The 18,660-nt window shown below is 44.2% G+C and overlaps 1 protein-coding gene across 2 annotated transcripts in view; it reads left to right on the top strand.

Moving 5' to 3' along the window:
• Nucleotides 1–18,660, top strand: part of LOC129821167 (tyrosine-protein phosphatase non-receptor type 4-like) — a 105,943-nt gene that overhangs the window by 57,973 nt on the left and 29,310 nt on the right. Inside the window, exons 11-16 of one of the 2 annotated variants that reach the window (XM_055878511.1) lie at nt 992–1,055; nt 2,761–2,933; nt 3,583–3,651; nt 4,189–4,323; nt 11,069–11,227; nt 15,817–15,973. In XM_055878511.1, coding sequence (XP_055734486.1) covers nt 992–1,055; nt 2,761–2,933; nt 3,583–3,651; nt 4,189–4,323; nt 11,069–11,227; nt 15,817–15,973 — 757 coding nt within the window. The remainder of the gene's footprint in view (nt 1–991; nt 1,056–2,760; nt 2,934–3,582; nt 3,652–4,188; nt 4,324–11,068; nt 11,228–15,816; nt 15,974–18,660) is intronic. The other variant, XM_055878512.1, reaches the window with a different exon arrangement.

Below are 18,660 nucleotides of genomic sequence, written 5' to 3'. Positions count from 1 at the left end.
CGACTTCAATCATCCAGGTTGCAGAAGCATTCAGAAAAGTGTTGAATAGGATTCTTCTAAGCACCTCACATGAGTGCTTTACGTATTAATCTGTAAACCGCAGATGATCATTCCTAGGATCTCCTCTGAGAGCGGACTCTGAGCGGTTTAGGCTTTCATGTGAATTGTCTGAGGCCCAAAGCTTTAATTCTTATAAATTCAGCCCTGTTGGTGGGGCTTCTGGAAGTGTGTGCCAGGGGTGGGATAGCATAGCCCAAATCCTGACCAGACGAGTGATAATCCAACACACTGACACACACACTTCCCAACCCCCACCCCCTACAAGCTCCTCACAGCACACACATCCCCATTCTTAAAAGCCAGCTGCTTGATGTAGCACAGATAGCTCATTTGAAAATATATGGGCTCAGATGCTTTCCAGCCCGGCTAAATTTAGGGCTGCTAACAGTGGCGCGTTTCACAACAGCTGTCAGCAACTGTCACGCAAAAAGGCTTTCTCCTATCGGCCACTCCCTCTCTGTTTGGCTCGCCTGCCCCTACTAGTAAAAGGTGATGCATAGCATTACTCCTCTCAGAGAGCAGATCAGAAAGCATAGCAGTCCAGTCACTCAGAACAGAGATGTATCTGAGAGAGTGAGTCATGTGGATTCTAGCCTCGCTCCTATTTCTGTCTACAACGGGCTGACAAATTAGCTTTGCTTGGATGGGGCATGACTCACTGCCTTGGAGAGAGAAAGAGAATTTGTGTGTGTGTGTGTGTGTGTAAGAATGTAAAATATATTTAGTTGAGCTGTGAGTCATGTGGGAAAAGGGCTGAAGGGAGGGAGAGTGGGGATGGGATGGGAGGAGGGAGGGAGGGGATTAGTCTTGATAGGGAGACATTTTAAAGTCAGCTTCTCTCTGCAGTGGCTCTGATTTGAGCCATGAAAGAAGAGGACCCTCAGCAGTGACACACATTGATGCATTTCTGTGGGTTTCTCTCCCCTCTCAGGTTGAAGATTGTGAAAATATCGTTCAAGTGCAAACAGTTCTTCGTTCAGCTCAGGAGAGAAGTGGTAAGTATTCAAGCCGTTGTTTCCACTGTCCTTCTTTTGACAGTAAAATGTGAGACGGGACCTACTAGCAGCAATGTGTCTGGAGTCAGAGGAGTCTTTTACCCAGTGGACCACACTTTGTAGTGAACGCAGCCCCTAGGTTCATATAAGCATGTGTGACCATGTTTCCCTGTCATACGTGTCACCAGACCAGACCCAGTTCTCTGGCTCATCCTCATGGTGGAAACTGGATGAGTTAGACTGGACTAGCTAATACTGCTAATGGATTTAATGACCATCTACCACTGATCCAGTCACTCCCCTCCCCACACCATACCACAGGCATCCATATCAATCTGAAACAACTTAGCTTAGACATTAACAACAACACACTGCCCCCTCACCCAAACCCAGCGTCCATATTTGTTTATTTGACTAACTGGCATGCTGGCATAATCACCGGCCTGCTCCGCCGCTGACGGTCTCTGGAATCTGGGACAGCGAGACAGGAAGAGCTTGTTAAATGCTTATTAATTATGAAGAATAGATTTGTGGCAGCGGGAGGCGGTGAGCGTGATCTGAAACTGATTCGAAAGCTGCTGGCTCCCTCTCCTTCTCCCTCCTCTCCTCTGTTTTGTTAAGCCCCATGATGGAATCCCAGGAAAAGATCCCCATCCACTCCCCCCTTCCCTGGTTCAATAATGGATGAGGTGTATTTCTAGAGCAGTTGTACTAAAAGCACTGCGGCCGTCAGCCAGCCTCCATGGTGTCACTCAGGCTGTATAATTCATGGGTGCATCCCAAATGGCACCCAATTCCATATTTAGTGCACTACTTTTGGCCAGGGTTCTGCCCAAAATAGTGCAGTATGTAGGGTGCCATTTGGGATGCACACATGGACAGATGGGTAAAGCTGTTCACGGCCGGTCATGTGAGCACGGGTCACAGCACACACTTTAAAAAGCAACAACAAACCAGGAAATTAATTTGCCTCTTTATTTTTTTTTCTTCTCCTGGACTAGTGAGTTTTCTCCAGTGAGCAAGAGAGTAGCCCTACTTTATCTGACCTCACGGCTAGGCTAGGTGACCTCTAGTCTAATGTACATGATGATGGGGTTGTTCAGAGAACCTGCTCTTCCTTGAAGTTGTTTCAAGATGCAAGTGTGGAAGGTCAGAAAACTCGCTGTGTAAAAAAAAAAAAAAAAAAATACACTGAACGTAAACTTCTAGGTGGTGGTTGTTTTTGCAGTCTTTTTCTGTTTGTAGGCTAACACAGGCTATATGAGCTGAACTTGTACCAGAACATTAGCTGTCCCTGTGAACATTATTACCCAAGTGGGACCACCATGTCTTCATGGCTAGTGCCATCAGGAGACCCTCTGGGGGCTGAGGGAGGGGTATGGGGATGTTGTGGCTGCAGACAAGGATTAACCCCCTGCTGCCTGTCTCCCCCCTTCTGTGACCAAGAGCTTGACTCAACACCTCCTCACTGCTGCTACTTGAGTCTCAGGCATGCTAAACACACACACACACACACACATACAGACTCCAACCCTAGGTCACAACGAACAAGGAGAATCATAGTACACAGTAAACCCTATGGACCGAAAAAATGTAATGATCTGTGGGAAGGTGGTTACATACCAGCAGCTCGGACTGTATCTCATTTGTCATTATTGTTGTCACTCACTGTCATTCTCTTTCCCTTCCCTCCCTCCCTTTACAGAATGAGACCAGGGAGACGTTGCTGGGGTTTAACATGGTAAACTACAGAGCCTGTAAGAACTTATGGAAGACCTGTGTAGAGCACCACACCTTCTTCCGTCTGGACCGGCCCGTTCCCCCCCAGAAGAACTTCTTTGCCCACTATTTTACCCTGGGCTCCAAGTTCCGTTACTGGTAGGCGAAAATCCCCATTGCCACCCATGAGCATGCACGCACACACACACACACGCACACGCACACACACCCTCGACAGCCGCAAAACACTGTCATTGAAATGTCAACACAGGTACAATGTTTGCTAGGTCACTATGACAAGTTCCATCAATCATCAGTGTTTGGGGAGTTACATTAGCTGTTGGCTATCGTGCTCTCATCTTGGAGAAAAGTAGTTGAATTATTAACCATGTCCCAGAACTGAGCTTGTTTTTCAAAATGCTTTTTAGTTTTTTTGGCGAAAAGGGAGTTCTTCTATTATTCATTTGGACTCATTTCTCAGATGTAGTTTAGAAAATAGTACAAACAAATGTAAACTGTTCACTGTTGAAATTTAAATACTTGAGTATTTGCTCTGAGCTGTGCTGTGAGTGGAGGTGATGAGGGGGCTAAAACTTCTGAGTTTCATCGTTCTAGATTGTGCTGTGACAAATCGGGGTTTTGGAGAAAAGTCTGAGACATGGTTGAAACAAACACGAAGTGGAGAGGAGTTTTTTTTATGCATTATTGAAGCGCATGTTGGGAAGTAAGCTGCAGCACAGCAGTTTGTAATATGTGGCTGAATGGTATTAAATGATGGTTGGATGTTGTTTGAACGTTGTCTCTGCAGCGGGAGGACAGAGGTGCAGTCGGTGCAGTATGGCAAAGAGAAGGGGATCAAGGACCGGGTGTTCGCCAGGTACGTAATGCACCACAGCACTGTACGGTCTGTACATGTATATGAACAGATGCATTCTGAATGTATCTGTTAGGCCGCGTTACTGCTATAAGGTCCTCTAAGAGTATGCTATAAGAGTAAGACGGCCTTAAATCTGTAATGCCCAAAGTCAATATAGGAAGTGATGGTGAACGAGCACCAGCTAATTAGCATTCATTTACTGCCTTATTATTGCCCCTCTACCCAGAGGTGATGTAGGATGAATTAGTGGTGTTGATGGGCCAAACTTAACATCCTTGTCTCACAGCTTATATCTTTATCTCTGAGTTGGGGCCTCAGTCAGCATCAACATCTGGGCTTAAGACCGGATAAGATGGCATCCTATTCCCTATTTAGTGCACTCTATGTAGGCCCTGGTTAAAGGTAGTGCACTATATAGGGAATAGGGTGCCTTTTTCCCCCCCATCTCCTTTATCACAGTCCTCCATCCCATTGGTCAGTAGTATCACTTTCTCCTTGGCTTGGTCATGTGATTGATTGTGTTTCCTTTCTGAGTAGGTCTCCCAGTAAGCCCCTGGCCAGGAAGTTCATGGGCGGGACAGACTGGGAGGCTGTGAGTCGGAACAGCTTATCAGACGAGAGGCTGGAGACCCAGAGCCTGCCCACACGCTCCCCACCCGGAACCCCTAACCAGTAAGTTCCTGACACTACTCCTTATACCATGTCCTAATATAATGCCCACATATCATGACCTTCGAGAGGGCGAGACAGACAGTGCATTTGGAAAGTATTCAGACCCCTTCCCTTTTACCTAAATTTGTTGTTACAGCCTTATTCTAAAATTGATTAAATTAATTGTTTTCCTTATCAATCTACACACACTACCCCATAATGACAAAGCAAAAACAGGTTTTTAGAAATTTTTGCAAATTTATTACACTAATACCTTATGTAAATAAGGAGTCAGACCCTTTGCTATAAGACTTGAAATTGAGCTCCGGTGCATCCTGTTTCCATTGATCATCCTTGATGTTTCTCCAACTTCAATCAAATCCACCTGGGGTCAATTCATTTGATTGATTTGGAAAGGCACACACCTGTCTATATAAGGTCCCACACTTGACAGTGCATGTCAGAGCAAAAACCAAGCCTTGAGTTCAAAGGAATTGTCCGTAGACCCGCAGCTCAGTGGTGTTGATGGTGCTTTGTGAATGTTGACCTGTGTAAAGGTCTTGCTCACATCAGCTACAGAGAGCGTGATCACAGTCGTCCGGAACAGCTGGTGCTCTCATGCATGCTTCAGTGTTGCTTGCCTCGAAGTGAGCATAAAAGGCATTTAGCTCATCTGTTAGGCTCATGTCACTGGGCAGCTCGTGGCTGCGTTTCCCTTTGTAGTCTGTGATATTTTTCAAGCCCTGCCACATCCGACGAACATCAGAGCTGGTGTAGTAGGATTCAATCTTAGTCCTGTATTGACACTTTGCCTGAGGGCATAGCATGATTTCTTATGAGCTTCTGGATTAGGGTCCCGCTCCTTGAAAGCAGTGCTAGCCTTTAGCTCGGTGCGAATGTTGCCTGTAATACATGGCTTCTGGTTGGGAAATGTATGTACGGTCACTGTGGGGACGTTATCGATGCACTTATTGATGAAGCCGGTGACTGAGGTGGTATACTCCTCAGTGCCATTGGATGAATCCCGGATCATATTCCAGTTTGTGCAAGCAAAACAGTCGTAGTAGTATAGCATCAGTGTTATCTGACCACATCCTTATTGAGTGAGTCACTGGTACTTCCTGCTTTAGTTTTTGCTTGTAAGCAGGAATCAGGAGGATAGAATTATGGTCAGATTTGCCAAATGGAGGGCGAGGGAGAGCTTTGTATGCGTCTCTGTGTTTTGAGTAAAGGTGGTCTAGAGTTGCTTTTCCCTCTGTTTGCAAATGTGACATGCTGGTAGAAATTAGGTAAAACGGATTTAAATTTGCCTGCATTAAAGTCCCCTGCCACTAGGAGCGCCGCTTCTGGATGAATTTTCTTGCTTGCTTATAGGCTTATACAGCTCTGTGTGCGGTATTAGTGCCAGCATCGATTTGTGGTGATAAATAGATGGCTACGAATAATATGGATGAGAACTCTCTTGGTAGATAGTGTGGTGTACAGCTTATCATGAGGTATTCTACCTCAGGTGAGCAATACCTTGAGATTTCTTTAATTTTAGACATTGCGCACCAGCAGTTATTGACCAATACACACCCCCACCCCTCGTCTTACCAGACGTAGCTGCTCTGTCCTGCTGATACATGGAGAATCCAGCCAACTCTGTATTATCCGTGTCATCGTTCAGCCATGTCTCTGTGAAACATAAGATATTACAGTTTTTAATGTCCCATTGGTAGGATAGTCTTAATCGTAGATCATCCAGTTGGTTTGCCCATGATTGCACTTTGGCGAATAATACGGAGAGAAGTGGTGGGTTACCTACTCGTCGACACCTCATCCAGGAATACGTCTTTCCCAAATTGAATCCTTTGTTCGTACCCCCGAGAGCAATTGAACTTATTCCAGAGGCTGCTCCAAAACACCGCCGGTGGAGAAGAGGTATTCGGAGTGGACTTCTAGTCCGACTCAGGAGGCGTGCATACTATCCAACGCTTCCGAGTTTATTACTCGCTAATGTACAGTCTCTGGATAATAAAGTAGATGAGCTCAGGGTGAGGATTTCCTTCCAGAAAGACATCAGGGATTGTAACATTCTCAGTACATCGTGTAGACAGGAATAAAGAACTCTCCGGGAAGAAGAAAGGCAGGCGTGTATGTTTCATGATTAACTACTCATGGTGTGATTATGGTAACATACAGAAACTCAAGTCCTTTTGTTAATTCGACCTAGAATACCTCAATCAAATGCCTACCTTATTTCCTCCCAAGAGAATTCTCTTCGGTTATAGTCACAGCCGTGTATATTCCCCCTCAAGCCGATACCACGACGGCCCTCAAAGAACTACACTGGACTTTATTCAAACTGGTAACAACATATCCTGAGGCAGCATTTATTGTAGCTGGGGATTTTTAACAAAGCAAATTTGAGGAAAAGCCTACCAGCGTTCTACCAACACATCGGCGAATACACGGTTACGGTTCAACAGGAAGTGTATAGGAGATTTTGTACCCAATGTGACTTTTTAAAACCTACCCAAACCATAAACTGTGGATAGTTTGCAGCATTCGCGCAAGAAACACTGCATTCATCATTGGCAAAGTGACTGGGAATATGGCCGAATACAAACAGTGTAGTTATTTCCTCCATATATCAATCACAGGCAAAACATCAGTACAGAGACAAAGTGGAGTCGCAATTCAACAGCTCCGACACGAGACGTATGTGGCAGGGTCTACAGACAATTACGGACTACGAAGGATGTCCGCGACGTGGCTGGTTTTCCATCTTGCTTCACCCGCTTTGAGGATAACACAGTGCCACCGACGTGGGGGCTCATTCTCCATGGCCGACATGAGTAAGACATTTAAGCGTGTTAACCCTCGCAAGGCTGCCGGCCCAGACGGTATCCATAGCCGCTTCCTCAGAGCATGCACAGATCAGCTGGCTGGAGTGTTGATGGACATATTCAATCTCTCCCAACCCAGTCTGCTGTCCCCACTTGCTTCAATATTTTCACTATTGTTCCCATGAAAGCAAAGGTAACGGGACTAAATTACTATCACCCCGTAGCACTCACTTCTGTCATCATGAAGTGCTTTGAGGGGCTAGTTAAGGATCTTATCCACCTCTACCTTACCTGACACCCCAATAGATTCACAGACGATGCAATTGCCTGCACACTGCCCTATCCCATCTGGACAAGAGGAATGCCTATGTAGGAATGCTGTTCATTGACTATAGCTCAGAATTCAACACCATAGTACCCTCCAAGCTCATCGTTAAGCTCGGGGCCCTGGATCTGAACCCCGCCCTGTGCAACTGTGTCCTGGACTTTCTGATGGGCCGCCCCCCCCCCAGGTGGTGAAGGTAGGAAACAGCACCTCCGCTTCGCTGATCCTCAACACAGGGGTTCCACAATGGTGCGTGCTCAGCCCCCTCCTGTACTCCTTGTTTACACATGACTGTGTGGCCACTCACGCCTCCAACTCAGTCAAGTTTACAGACGACACAACAGTAGTAGGCCTGATTAACAACAATGACGAGACAGCCTACAGAGAGGAGGTGAGTGCCCAGGGAGAGTGGTGCCAGGAAAATAACCTCTCAACCAACAAAGCAAAGTAGCTGATTGTGGACTTCAGGAAACAGCAGAAGGAGCACACTCCTATCCACAACGACGGGACCGCAGTGAAGGTGGAAAGCTTAAAGTTCTTCGTCAGTGATGTGTACGCCGATCTGAAATGGTCCACCCACACAGACAGTGTGGTGAAGGGCCAACAGCGCCTCTTCAACCTCAGGAGGCTGAAGAAATTTGGCTTGTCACCTAAAACCCTCACAGACTTTTACAGATGCCCAATTGAGAGCATTCTGTTGGGCTATATAACCACTGGTACCGAAACTGCACAGCCCGCAAGGTTGGTGCGTTCTGCCCAACACATCACCGGAGGCAATCAACCTACCCTCCAGGACACCTACAGCAACCAATGTCACAGGAAGTCCAAAAAGATCGTCAAGTACATCAACCACCCGAGACACAGCCTGTTCACGCCACTATCATCCAGAAGGCGAGGTTAGTACAAAGCAGGGAACGAGAGACTGAAAAACAGCTATCAAGGCCATCAGACTGTTAAATAGCCATCACTAGCCGTCTTCCACCCGGTTACACAACACTGCACCTTTTAGGTTGCTGCCCTTTATAAGGTATTGGCCACTCCAATACCTTAACTCTGTTGTCCTTAAGCCATTTTGCCACAACGTTGTAAGTATGCTTGAGGTCATTGTCCATTTGGAAGACCCATTTGCGACCAAGCTTGAACTTCCTGACTGATGTCTTGAGATGTCGCTTCAATATCCACATAATTTTCCTACCTCATGATGCCATCTATTTTGTGAAGTGCACCAGTCACTCCTGCAGCAAAGCACCTCCACAACATGATGCTGCCACCCCCGTGCTTCACGGTTGAGATGGTGTTCTTCGGCTTGCAAGCGTCTTCCTTTTTCCTCCAAACATAACCATGGTCATTATGGCCAAACAGTTCTATTTTTGTTTCATCAGACCAGAGGACATTTCCCCAAAACGTACGATCTTTGTCCCCATGTGCAATTGCAAACCGTAGTCTGGCTACAGTGGAGCGGTGGCTTCTTCCTTGTGGAGCGGTCTTTCAGGTTATGTCAATTTAGGACTTGTTTAACTGTGGATATAGATACTTTTGTACCTGTTTCCTCCAGCATCTTCACAAGGTCCTTTGCTGTTGTTCTGGGATTGATTTGCACTTTTCGCACCAAAGTACGTTCATCTCTAGGAGACAGAACGCGTCTCCTTCCTGAGCGGTTTGACAGCTGCGTGGTCCCATGGTGTTTATACTTGCGTACTATTGTTTGTACAGATGAACGTGGTACCTTCAGGCATTTGGAAATTGCTCCCAAGGATGAACCAGACAATTTCTTTTCTGGTCTTGGCTGATTTCTTTTGATTTTCCCATGATGTCAAGCAAAGAGGCACTGAGTTTGAAGGTAGGCCTTGAAATACAGGTACACCTCCAATTGACTCAAATTATGTCAATTAGTCTATCAGAAACTTTTAAAGCCATGACATAATTTTCTGGAATTTTCCAAGCTGTTTAAAGGCACAGTCAACTTGGTGCATGTAAACTTCTGACCCACTGGAATTGTGATACAGTGAAATAATCTCTCTGTAAACAATTGTTTGAAAAATCACTTGTCATGCACAAAGTAGATGTCCTAACCGACTTGCCAAAGCTATAGTTTGAACAATACGTTTGTGGAATGGTTGAAAACAAGTTTTAATGGCTCCAACCTAAGTGTATGTAAACTTCCGACTTCAACTGTACATAGTTGGAATCACTGGCCACTTTAAGGGAACAATTAAATAATATTAATATGTTTACATACTGCTTTACTCACCTCATATGTGTATACTGTATTCGATTCTGCTGTATTTTAGTCAATGGCAATATTTGATATATTTCTTAAATCCATTCTTTTACTTTTAGATTTGTGTGTGTTGTTCTGAATTGATATACTACTGCACTGTTGGAGCATTTCGCTACACCCGAAATAACATGTGTATGTGACCAATACGATTTGATTTAGAGCTCCGAGACAGGATTGTGTTGAGGCACAGATCTAATAAAGGGTACAAAAAAGTTTCTGCAGCATTGACTCCCCGAGAACACAGTGGCCTCCATAATTTTTAAATGGAAGTTTGGAACCACCTAGACTCTTCCTAGAGTTGGCCAATCTGAGCAATCAGGGGAGAAGGGCCTTTGTCAGGGAGTTGACCAAGAACCCAATGGTCACTCTGACAGAGGTCCAGAGTTCCTCTGTGGAGATGGGGAACCTTCCAGAAGGACAACTGTCTCTGCAGCACTCCACCAATCAGGCTTTTATGGTAGTGTGGCCAGACAGAAGCCACTCCTCAGTTAAAGGCACATGACAGCCCACTTGGAGTTTGCCAAAAGGCACCTAACGATTCTCAGACCATGAGAAACAAGATTATCTGGTCTGATGAAACCAAGATTGAACTCTTTGGCCTGAATGCTCAGCGTCACGTCTGGAAGAAACCTGGCACCATCCCTAAGGTGAAACGTGGTTGCAGCAACATGCTGTGGGGATGTTTTTCAGTGGCAGGGAGACTAGTCAGGACCAAGGGAAAGATGAACAGAGCAAAGTACAGAAAGATCCTTGATGAAAACCTGCTACAGAGCGCTCAGTACCTCAGACTGGGGTGAAGGTTCACCTTCCAACAGGACAACGACCCTAAGCACACAGCCAAGACAACGCAGGAGTGGCTTCCCATCCAACCTGACAGAGCTTGAGAGGATCTGCCAAAGGTGCTTCAACAAAGTATTAAGTAAAGGGTCTGAATACTTGGGTAAATGTGATTTTTTTTATTTTGAATACATTTGCAAAAACCTGTTTTTGCTTTGTCATTATGGGGTATTGTGTGTAGATTGAGGGGATTTAGTCCATTTTAGAATAAGGCTGTAACGTAACATGTAATGCGGATAAAGTCGAGGGGACTGAATACTTCCCGAATGCGCTGTACATTGTGAGGGAATTCCAGTTCCAATACCTTCGGTAATGGTACTGACACATTTCATTGCATGAGTGAAAGGAATTATACACATTCAAATGTTTCAGAGAGCTGGACAAAACATAGAATCCAAATGAAATAGTTTTCCAACTGTGGATAGCGTACATTCATTTGCTTTGATTACACACACAATCCTCCTAATCACCGATTTGTGTGTATGCGTGCAGCCGGAAATCGTTCGTACAGGAAGGGACGAGGATGCGGCCGTCGTCGGTTGGGCACCTGGTGGACCATGTGATTCACGCCTCGCCCAGCCTCCCTGTCTTCTCCAATCACAAATCCGCGTCCTCTACCCAGGCCAACTCCATCAGCCTCGACTCTACCCCGTAAGTCTGCTGCCACACTCTCACACAATCACCAGTCAGCCTCATCCACTCAAGGCAACTGCATCAGACTGGACTCCACTCGTAAGTCTGACCCCTTGTGGACACTGGACACACTGCAGTAGTGAGGAAGATGAGAGAGGTGGTGGTCAGGAGTAGCCCTGTTGACATGACTGCATGATCTGACCAGGAACAACTCTGGCCCCTAGTTATAGCCCAGTACAAGAGACTAGGCCTACACTGAAACAATATGTTCGTGCTCAGAGAATGACTGTCAAACATTATAATGGAAGATCTCTCACCAGCTCCCTCCCAAACAAACACCACTATAGTTGTTAATGAGGATGAAAGTTGGTGACAGTGCATAGATTCCACTGTTAACGTCCCCACTAAAGCCGCTGTCTAAAAGTCTATGGGAGCCACATTAAATTGGACTTGACAGTTCCAGTGCCATGCTGTCTACTCCGACTGCTGAAACAGCTGATTTTTAACGGTTAGCCTGTGGTCTGTGGCTTACAATTACAGTTCACACCCTTTCCCAAATGTCATTTAATGGGCTTAAATGGAAACAGAGACTTTGAACGCGGGCTGTAAAAAAAAATGAAGTGTTTACAGCTCTGGGGGCATGGAGGGGGTTCGGCAGGGCTGGGATGGAGCAGGATGGGGGTTGGGGGGTGATCAACACAGTACTAGTAACAATAACAATGCCTTTGGCCTGTCTGACTGGGAGCCGTATAACCCTCTTAGGTCAAAATGCCCGTGGCTCTAGTCTACTGCAGTGTTGGTCCACTGATATCTGAGAGTAGCCTAACCCCTAGTGTCTTTGACTGAGAACCATATACCCCTCTTAGGTCAAATTGTCCTAATGCTTCTGTTAATGCAGTAGTGGTTCACTGACATCTGAGAGTAGCCTAACCCCTGGGCTACTAGGGTTGGGTTGCCCTGATGAGTGGGTCTATGTTCAACTTGTAAACCCAGCTCTGGCCTCACCCTGTCCCGCTCCCACCCTCTGTCGTCCCTCTGCCCGTCATCCCAACCTCAACCAACCCTGTACTCCAGTTCCTTTGGCTGTTATGTTCTTCGAGATGCCTTTCAGAGTTCCAGTAACTGTTTATTATTAGGCTAGATTGGGTAAGTGCCACTAGGAATGGAGGACGATTAATAGCCTGTCTGTCCGAGTCTCTCCATATGTTACTGTCTTATCTTAGAGCAGGAATGTTTTTTATATGTTCTGCTGTGTTATCTTACCAAGAACTGTCACCAGCATTAGTACAGATACTGCACCTGTACTGGGAATGGAGGGAATAGTTCTGACACGTACATAATCCCTATTTAAGCTATGCATATGCACACAAACATGCCTACACTCACCATATATACTTTCCCTCCCTATTTCGCTCTCATTTCACTTCTTCATTCCCACACACACAGGCACACGCGTACATGCACACTTGCACGCACCCACATTCCGTGCCAAGCCATTTGCTCATCTCTTTTGTCACTGACCCAGAAGATGACATAACCACCTGCTCACTATTCCTGAGAATTCACACATCATTGCTATATCCAGTGACACACACGCACATAGATTCTCTCTTCTGCTCTCTCAAAAATAAACATAAAAACAACCATATTCCCTGTCACGTAGCCTTAGCTCAGTGAGGATAAGGTTTCAGGCGGTTGAAACCAAAGCATAGCAACCAGGTCATTTAATACCTCCCCCTCTACAACCTGATCTGTAAACCAGGAAAACATCCCACTACACTGTCACTTGAAAGGCGGCTGACCCTAGACTGTACTTTAAAGAATAAAGAGAATATTGAACTTTCCCTGACTTTACAGTCATTGTGAAAAAGGACCGCAATTGTAGCACGTTATATCTTATTGTCTTGATGTAATTAGTGGGATACACCAATCTGTTTTTGTAAAGCCAACTCTCCAGCATTTCAGACCAAGATACTCGAGCTTAAACTAGTATTTGATAAAGTGTGTTACGTTGCGTCTCCCTGTGGTCAGTGAGCAGTAGTCCTGCCCGTCTCTCCCTCCCCCCAGCCCTGTGGCTGATGTCAGCATAGTGTCTGTTTATGTTGGAGAGGCCTGTCTGTCCTTCCTGCAGGGTCCCCCTCCGGACCAGGCCAGTGTCTCCTGTGTTGTGACACCAGCCTGGCATACAGGACGCTAAACAAAGACAATGTGCTGTGAACTGGCCATGACTGGCCTCTACTCCCCCTGGGCCTTCTGTGAATTCTGTGGTTGAATGACTAGGATGGTTAGGTACACTATCACACACCCCCACTGTGACTAGGTGGGTTAGGTACACAAAGAGCCATATAATGTATATAGAGTTCAGCCAGGTTTTAGCACGGCTGCCATGTCGGAGGCTTTACTCTTTAAAGGTTTGTGGTGAAATTCTGTAGTTACCCGCTTTAAACAAGCACAACATAGCAGCGTATTTAAGACATTTTTATCGTGCCGCTTTTGGGATAATGTGTATCCTAGTCTGTACTGTGTTGTGGTGTCAACAAATTGCATGTCTGCATTCAATGGACATCTTCATAGGTTTTGAAAACTATCAGAAATAAACACCACAACGTGGAAGCGGCAATTATCACTTAGCAACAACTATAGAGAAAGTGGCGGACAGAAACCGCATTGGACCAGCGCTGTGTGTGTACAGTTGAAGTCAGAGGTTTACATACACCTTAGCCAAATACATTTAAACTCCGTTTTTCACAATTCCTGACATTTAATCCTAGTAAAAATTCCCTGTCTTAGGTCAGATAGGATCACCACTTTATTTAAAGAATGTGAAATAATAGTAGAGAATGATTTATTTCAGCTTTTATTTCTTTCATCACATTCCCAGTGGGTCAGAAGTTTACATACACTCAATTAGTATTTGGTAGCATTGCCTTTCAATTGTTTAACTTGGGTCAAACTTTTGGGTAGCCTTCCACAAGCTTCCTATATTAAGTTGGGTGAATTTTGGCCCATTCCTCCTGACAGAGCTGGTGTAACTGAGTCAGGTTTGTAGGCCTCCTTGCTCGCACAAACTTTTTCCCTCACATTTTCTATAGGATTGAGGTCACGGCTTTGTGACGACCACTCCAATACCTTGACTTTGTTGTCCTTAAGTCATTTTGCCACAACTTTGAAAGTATGCTTGGGGTCATTGTCCATTTGGAAGACCCATTTGCGACCAAGCTTTAACTTCCTGACTGTTGCTTCAATATATCCACATAATTTTCCTACCTCATGATGCCATCTATTTTGTGAAGTGCACCAGTCAATCCTGCAGCAAAGCACCCTCTCAACATGATGCTGCCACCCCCGTGCTTCACGGTTGGGATGGTGTTCTTCGGCTTGCAAGCATCCCCCTTTTTCCGCCAAACATAACAATGGTCATTATGGCCAAACAGTTATATTTTTGTTTCATCAGACCAGAGGACATTTCTCCAAAAAGTACGATCTTTGTCCCCATGTGCAATTGCAAACTGTAGTCAGATTTTTTTATGGTGGTTTTGGAGCAGTGGCTTCTTCCTTGCTTTGCGGCATTTCAGGTTATGTCAATATAGGACTTGTTTTACTGTGGATATAGATGCTTTTGTACCTGTTTCCTCCAGCATCTTCACAAGGTCCTTTGCTGCTGTTCTGTGATTGATTTGCACTTTTCGCCTCAAAGTACGTTCTTCTCTAGGAGACAGACGGCGTCTCCTTCCTGAGCAGTATGACGGCTGCGTGGTCCCATGGTGTTTATACTTGCGTACTATTGTTTGTACAGATAAACGTGGTACCTTCAGGCGTTTGGAAATTGCTCCAAACGGAGCAAGGATGTTCATCAGACTTGTGGAGGTCTACAATTTTATTTTCTGACGTTTTGGCTGATTTATTTTGATTTCCCCATGATGTCAAGCAAAGAGGCAGTGAGTTTGAAGGTAGACCTTGAAATACATCCACAGGTACACCTCCAATTGACTCAAATTATGTCAATTAGCCTATCAGAAGCTTCTAAAGCCATGACATCATTTTTTGGACATTTCTAAGATGTTTAAAAACACAGTCAACTTAGTGTATGTACACTTCTGGCCCACTGGAATTGTGATACAGTGAATTATAAGTGAAATAATATGTCTGTAAAAAATTGTTGGTAAAATTATTTGTGTCATGCACAAAGTAGATGTCCTAACCGACTTGCCAAAACTGTAGTTTATTAACAAGAAATTTGTGGAGTGGTTGAAAACGAGCTTTAATGACTCCAACCTAAGTATATGTAAACTTCTGTCTTCAACTGTATGTATGTATGTATGTATGTATGTATGTATGTATGACTCTGGGTACACAGAGTAACACACACCCACTGTGTCTCCATGTTGGAGAATGTACTGTAGCAGCTCTGCTTTGCTATTGGCCAATGGCCACAGGAACAACTGGAGTCTCAGCTAAACCAAAAACTCTGATTCGCTCAATGGTTTACTGAGTTCTGTTGGATTTTAGGAAATGGAACGTGTCTTATCTTGAAAAAGGATCAAGGACTTCACTGACTGACATACAGAATGTACAGTACCATTAGCTAACACTGTCTCTCTCTACAGATCCCCAGAGACAGTAGATGGTCAGCCCCCGGCCCTGCCTCCCAAACAGTCCAGGAAGAACCTGAGCCAGATCATCCAGGACCACTCCCAGCAGAGTCTCCTAGACAACCACATCAATGAGATGTATGACATCCCCATGGCAACTGACAAATCCACGGTAAGACCACCCCATAGACTTACAGCTAACTGACAAAATAAAGGAAACGCCAACATGAAGTGTCCTAATAGGGCGTTGGACACCATGAGCCAGAACAGCTTCAATGCACCTTGGCGTAGATTCCACAAGTGTCTGGAATTCTCTTGAAGGAATGCAACACCCTTCCACAAGAAATTCCATAATTTTGCGTGTTGTTGATGGTGGTGGAAAACGTTGTCTCAGGCGCTGCTCCAGAGTCTCCCATAAGTGTTCAATTGGGTTGAGATCTGGTGACTGAGAGAGCCATGGATTTCCGGTTTACATCGTTTTCATGCTCATCAACCATTCAGTGACCACTCGTTAGTACCGAGTGATAATTTTTAAAAACTTATTAACCAACGTTATTTTTTTTAAACAACTAATTGACCAACGTCTGTTCAATTATTTGAATTCCATTTCGTTAGATTTATATCTGTGAGCTCGATGTGCAGTTTCTGTGGAGATAAGTCGTATGAAGCCTGAACTGTGCGATGTAGTTGGGAATTCCAACAGGCCAATATTCAACAGTTTTGTGCAGAAAACTTGGTAATTAACTATAATGACCATGATCCATTGCGAGCCTGCTTAAACTTGTCTGGTCTGTGCGGAGCAGAAAGAGAGACGAGAGAACGCTTGATCGAGAGGGATAGAAAGCAGTTGCTTTGAGGTTGAAAGTGCATGATCTAATTGATTTGATTGTTGGTATTCAGCAGTCATAAAAGTATGCCTTATTTACTTTGAAGAACTACTAAAATAGTGATTTTGTCAGACAGCATAGGCAGCAGCTCTATGGAGATGACTGGGAATGAAATAATATTCATCAAATAAAACAAGTATTTTATTAAAGTATAAAAGTCATGTAAATAAATGATGGTTAAGTGATGAGCAGTAATAGGCCGTCACTACCATCATGGGACTTTTAGTAATTGTTTTATTCAGTGTTCCAGCATTAAACCAGTGCTTTTAAAGTGGAACTGACAGCGTTGAACTATTTTGCAGATATAAAACAGACAATCATAATATCAAGTCAAAAATATAAAATTCCCAGTTTGTGCTACAAAACCAGCTTTTTATGAGGTTTTTAAAATAGGTTTTATTTGACTCAATGTTCCATGATGCACACGAAGGCATTGCTGGCAGAATAGATGGCATGCAGTTCAATGCATGATTTAATATTGGTAGTCCAAAAAAATGCTATCAGGTTGTAAATCACATGACCTAGTGCATTGTTTGCTGCCTCCATTCGTGATGCACTTTTTCAGTTTCAATTACTTAATATTTTGGACAGAAACAGACGAATGTAACTAAGGCTGGGAATGTCAACACAATCAAACTAGTAAGCGCAATGATCACCAGTCAGTCATAACATGGCTAATAGGCTAGCGTATCTATTTATGTAGCAAGCAAAAAACACAGTAACATTAGCTAGCTAGCTAAAAGTCCCATGATGGGAGTGACTGCCTATTACTGCTCATCACTTGACCATTTATTCACATGACTTTTACACTTTAATAAAATACTTGTTTTATTTGATGACTTTATTATTTCATTCCCAGCCATCTCTATAGAGCTGCTGCCTGGAGTGGTGAGTGAATTACTTTTCCCCGATATCGTTTTTTTTGGTGGCTATACCCAGCAGGTGCCGTTTGGTTAGCTAGCAAGAACTTGAACGACTGTTATCCGGTTAGAGTGAATTTGCGAACGCAAGAGATATGCTATCTACTCCGATTTCAGAGCACTGCGTCTTTAGTGTCGCAGAGCACAGAATAACTGATGAATTTACAAATGCGCAACATCCGCTGAAATATGACCGGTGTCAGTAAACGTAGGTAATACAATTATTTGTTAGTCACAAACGCTCTAGATAACATGTAAACAGCCTTGCTAACCAGCTCTGCTAGGGCGAGTAAAATGGTCAGTGAGGTGTTCCATAATTTGTATCTGGAAGTAGTTATCGCAAGCTAGCCAACTTTAGCCAGGCAGGCAAGCTGCAGAATAACGAGTGGGACTACAATTCCCCATTTGTTTATCAGTGTAATTTTGAGAGATTTTATCTAATGTTCCTCTGTTATATTTTAGCCCATCTTGCTCTAGCTAGCATTTGTTTTTTTCTTGTTGATGTTCATAACTGAGGGAGAGGGCCTACCTTCTCATGGTTGTTTGATCAATAGGATTGTAAAGTTCCCTAATGTAAGAGGACTACCGTGGTGTTTTACATATTTGCAGAAATCAATTCAGGTGTATTTTCTGGCTTTTGGCGAATGTATTGTAATGATCTAAAGTCACCATGTTGCAGCTGCCTGTAAACACACAGTCCAGTTCAAAGTAAATGATGGCAGGCATGTGTGGCAAATGGCTTGTTTGCATGACAAAGGGAAAACATATTTTTTGAGATGTTTGCAAATTTATAATAAATTAAAAACAGAAACCTTATTTACATAAGTATTCAGACTATTTGCTGAGACTTGAAATTTTGCTCAGGTGCATCCTGTTTCCATTGATCATCCTTGATGTTTGTACAACTTGATTGGAGTCCACCTGTGGTAAATTCAATTTATTGGACATGATTTGGAAAGTCACACACCTGTCTATATAAGGTCCCACAGTTGATAGTGCATGTCAGAGCAAAAACCAAGCTATGAAGTCGAAGGATTTGTCCATAGAGCTAC

Source organism: Salvelinus fontinalis, chromosome 23, assembly GCF_029448725.1.
Source record: "Salvelinus fontinalis isolate EN_2023a chromosome 23, ASM2944872v1, whole genome shotgun sequence".
Lineage (NCBI taxonomy): Eukaryota > Metazoa > Chordata > Actinopteri > Salmoniformes > Salmonidae > Salvelinus > Salvelinus fontinalis.
Note: the sequence above shows the minus strand (reverse complement) of the source record. Positions and strands in the feature narration are given on the sequence as shown.